We start from the raw sequence: 2,622 nt of genomic DNA, 5'->3' as shown, positions 1-2,622 counted from the left end.
GGGTCAAAGGTGCTGGGGTCATGTTAAAGGCACTGTGGTCGGGTCAAACGCACTGTGTTCGGGTCAAAGGCGCTGTGGTCGGGTCAAAGGCGCTGTGGTCGGGTCAAAGGCGCTGTGGTCGGGTCAAAGGCGCTGTGGTCGGGTCAAAGGCGCTGTGGTCGGGTCAAAGGCGCTGTGGTCGGGTCAAAGGCGCTGTGGTCGGGTCAAAGGCGCTGTGGTCGGGTCAAAGGCGCTGTGGTCGGGTCAAAGGCGCTGTGGTCGGGTCAAAGGCGCTGTGGTCGGGTCAAAGGCGCTGTGGTCGGGTCAAAGGCGCTGTGGTCGGGTCAAAGGCGCTGTGGTCGGGTCAAAGGCGCTGTGGTCGGGTCAAAGGCGCTGTGGTCGGGTCAAAGGCGCTGTGGTCGGGTCAAAGGCGCTGTGGTCGGGTCAAAGGCGCTGTGGTCGGGTCAAAGGCGCTGTGGTCGGGTCAAAGGCGCTGTGGTCGGGTCAAAGGCGCTGTGGTCGGGTCAAAGGCGCTGTGGTCGGGTCAAAGGCGCTGTGGTCGGGTCAAAGGCGCTGTGGTCGGGTCAAAGGCGCTGTGGTCGGGTCAAAGGCGCTGTGGTCGGGTCAAAGGCGCTGTGGTCGGGTCAAAGGCGCTGTGGTCGGGTCAAAGGCGCTGTGGTCGGGTCAAAGGCGCTGTGGTCGGGTCAAAGGCGCTGTGGTCGGGTCAAAGGCGCTGTGGTCGGGTCAAAGGCGCTGTGGTCGGGTCAAAGGCGCTGTGGTCGGGTCAAAGGCGCTGTGGTCGGGTCAAAGGCGCTGTGGTCGGGTCAAAGGCGCTGTGGTCGGGTCAAAGGCGCTGTGGTCGGGTCAAAGGCGCTGTGGTCGGGTCAAAGGCGCTGTGTTCGGGTCAAAGGCGCTGTGGTCGGGTCAAAGGCGCTGTGGTCGGGTCAAAGGCGCTGTGGTCGGGTCAAAGGCGCTGTGCTTGGGGGTCGGATGCTGTGAAGCTCAGGCCGGAACCAGTGTGGACCCTGCTGTTTATGCTTCAGCAAAAAAAACCCTCCTAACTCGCCATCCCCTGACCCTCAGCAAGCACCAGCCCCAGAGCAGCTCACCAGGAGGCCAGGTTCTCGGTGGCCTGGGAACAGGTGTCCACAGTGCTGAGCTGGGCCTGAGCACCAGAGGCCTCTCTCCGCCACGGCAGGAACGAGCCAGACGTGCGGGGCCTCGGGGTGCAGGCGGTAGGATCTGCTCCTGCTCCTGGGCCCAGGCATCTGTCCTGCTCAGCCGCATCCTCACCCCCGGGAGCAGAGGGGTCTGCCCTGTGCAGGTGAAAGTCCCAACCTCCCACCCCCACGTTCTCCGTGGCCAACAGAACTGGAGTGACATGATTTTTCTGACAAGTGGACAAAGACAGGGACCCTCTCTGAGGGGCTAGGGCCAGCCCTTCCCACCCGTCCAGGCCTGCGCTCGCTCCCCTGGGCCACAGGCACTGCCAGGACCTGCTTAAATCTTAGCTCCTCATCTGGATCTTCTGCTGATTTCATTGTCATCTTCGAGGACTCAGAAGTGCATGGGCACGTCAGGTCCTGGGAACCCTCACCCCCACGCTCAAACCCCGTCCTGTGCTGACCTCTCAGAGCCATGAGCACCAGGCCATGTGCAGCCTCTCCCTCTTACCCTCGGGTTATTTTAGTTCAGCCTCATCTTGCTTGAACTACTGCCTCTTGGATTGAATGCCTCTAGTGACGGGGAACTCATCACCTCCTCTGGCAATCTAGCCCATTTAGGAACAAGATAAGGAAGAACTTACAAGTAGACTCACCCAATGTCAGTGTTCTTATGACTTCTGTACTGGTCTGGATTTAGAACTGAGATCATATGTCTCTTGTTTTTGTAACTGTGAAAGCCCTGAGAGCTGACGGAGGTGGAGGCACCGGCTAGAGCGGGGTGCAGAGAACCGCCATACCGCACGCAGTGGCCTGGGAGCAAGATGAATGCGAGGCCAGTGATGTCGGGGTGTTGCAGGAAGCTGCTGGCCCCCACGCGCTGAGGCGGGGCTGCCCAGGTGAGGAGAAAGGCCCTCCCCTGAACAGGGGGCAGTTAGGAACTCGGCCCCAGAACAGGCTGAAAATGTGAAACCCTCAGGAAAGAGGGTGGTGGCCCCCTCCCAGCTTCAGACGGCCCATCATCATGGTCACTGCTGCAGGGACGCCACCTGGGCACGTGGGTGCCAGGGTGGAGCAGCAGGGCCCTGGGGACCCCGTGGGAGGCCATCTGAGGGGGCCGCCCTCTCCGTCTTCAGGATGGAACATACTTAGCCATAGTTTCCTGTGCAACTTATGTCTTTTGTCCACAGGGACACACACCACAGTCGTGATGGTGTGTCACGGACGCCGGGTGCAGGAGGCAGCTCCCACAGCCACGGCTGACCCGACGTGTCGCGTGGCTGCCGTGGGGCCGGGATGTGTGGTCAAAGGCTTGTCTAGATGTTTCTGTGACGGGATCCTGTAGCTGTGGCTGAAATTGACAGCCAGTTCACAGTTAAGGGAAGGAGAGGCCCTTCAGTAACAGGTATGGCCTCATCTGATTGGCTGAGGCCTTCAAAGCCAGACCCCCTGCTTCCAGGGGAGGCCTTCTGCCCGACCA

General features: G+C 61.0%; 1 protein-coding gene across 2 annotated transcripts in view; it reads left to right on the top strand.

Annotated features, from left to right (window-relative positions):
* The window catches only part of LOC106724530, a 7,765-nt gene extending 5,946 nt beyond the window's left edge, over positions 1-1,819 (top strand). The window contains exon 2 of one of the 2 annotated variants that reach the window (XM_014532258.1): positions 70-1,819. In XM_014532258.1, coding sequence (XP_014387744.1) covers positions 70-978 — 909 coding nt within the window. In that variant the 3' untranslated portion in view covers positions 979-1,819. Of the gene's footprint in view, positions 1-9 lie in introns of both variants that reach the window. The other variant, XM_014532257.1, reaches the window with a different exon arrangement.
* Positions 1,820-2,622: the final 803 nt, after the last annotated feature.

The sequence above is a fragment of the Myotis brandtii genome, unplaced genomic scaffold (assembly GCF_000412655.1).
Source record: "Myotis brandtii unplaced genomic scaffold, ASM41265v1 scaffold868, whole genome shotgun sequence".
NCBI classification, from domain to species: Eukaryota; Metazoa; Chordata; class Mammalia; order Chiroptera; family Vespertilionidae; genus Myotis; species Myotis brandtii.
Note: the sequence above shows the minus strand (reverse complement) of the source record. Positions and strands in the feature narration are given on the sequence as shown.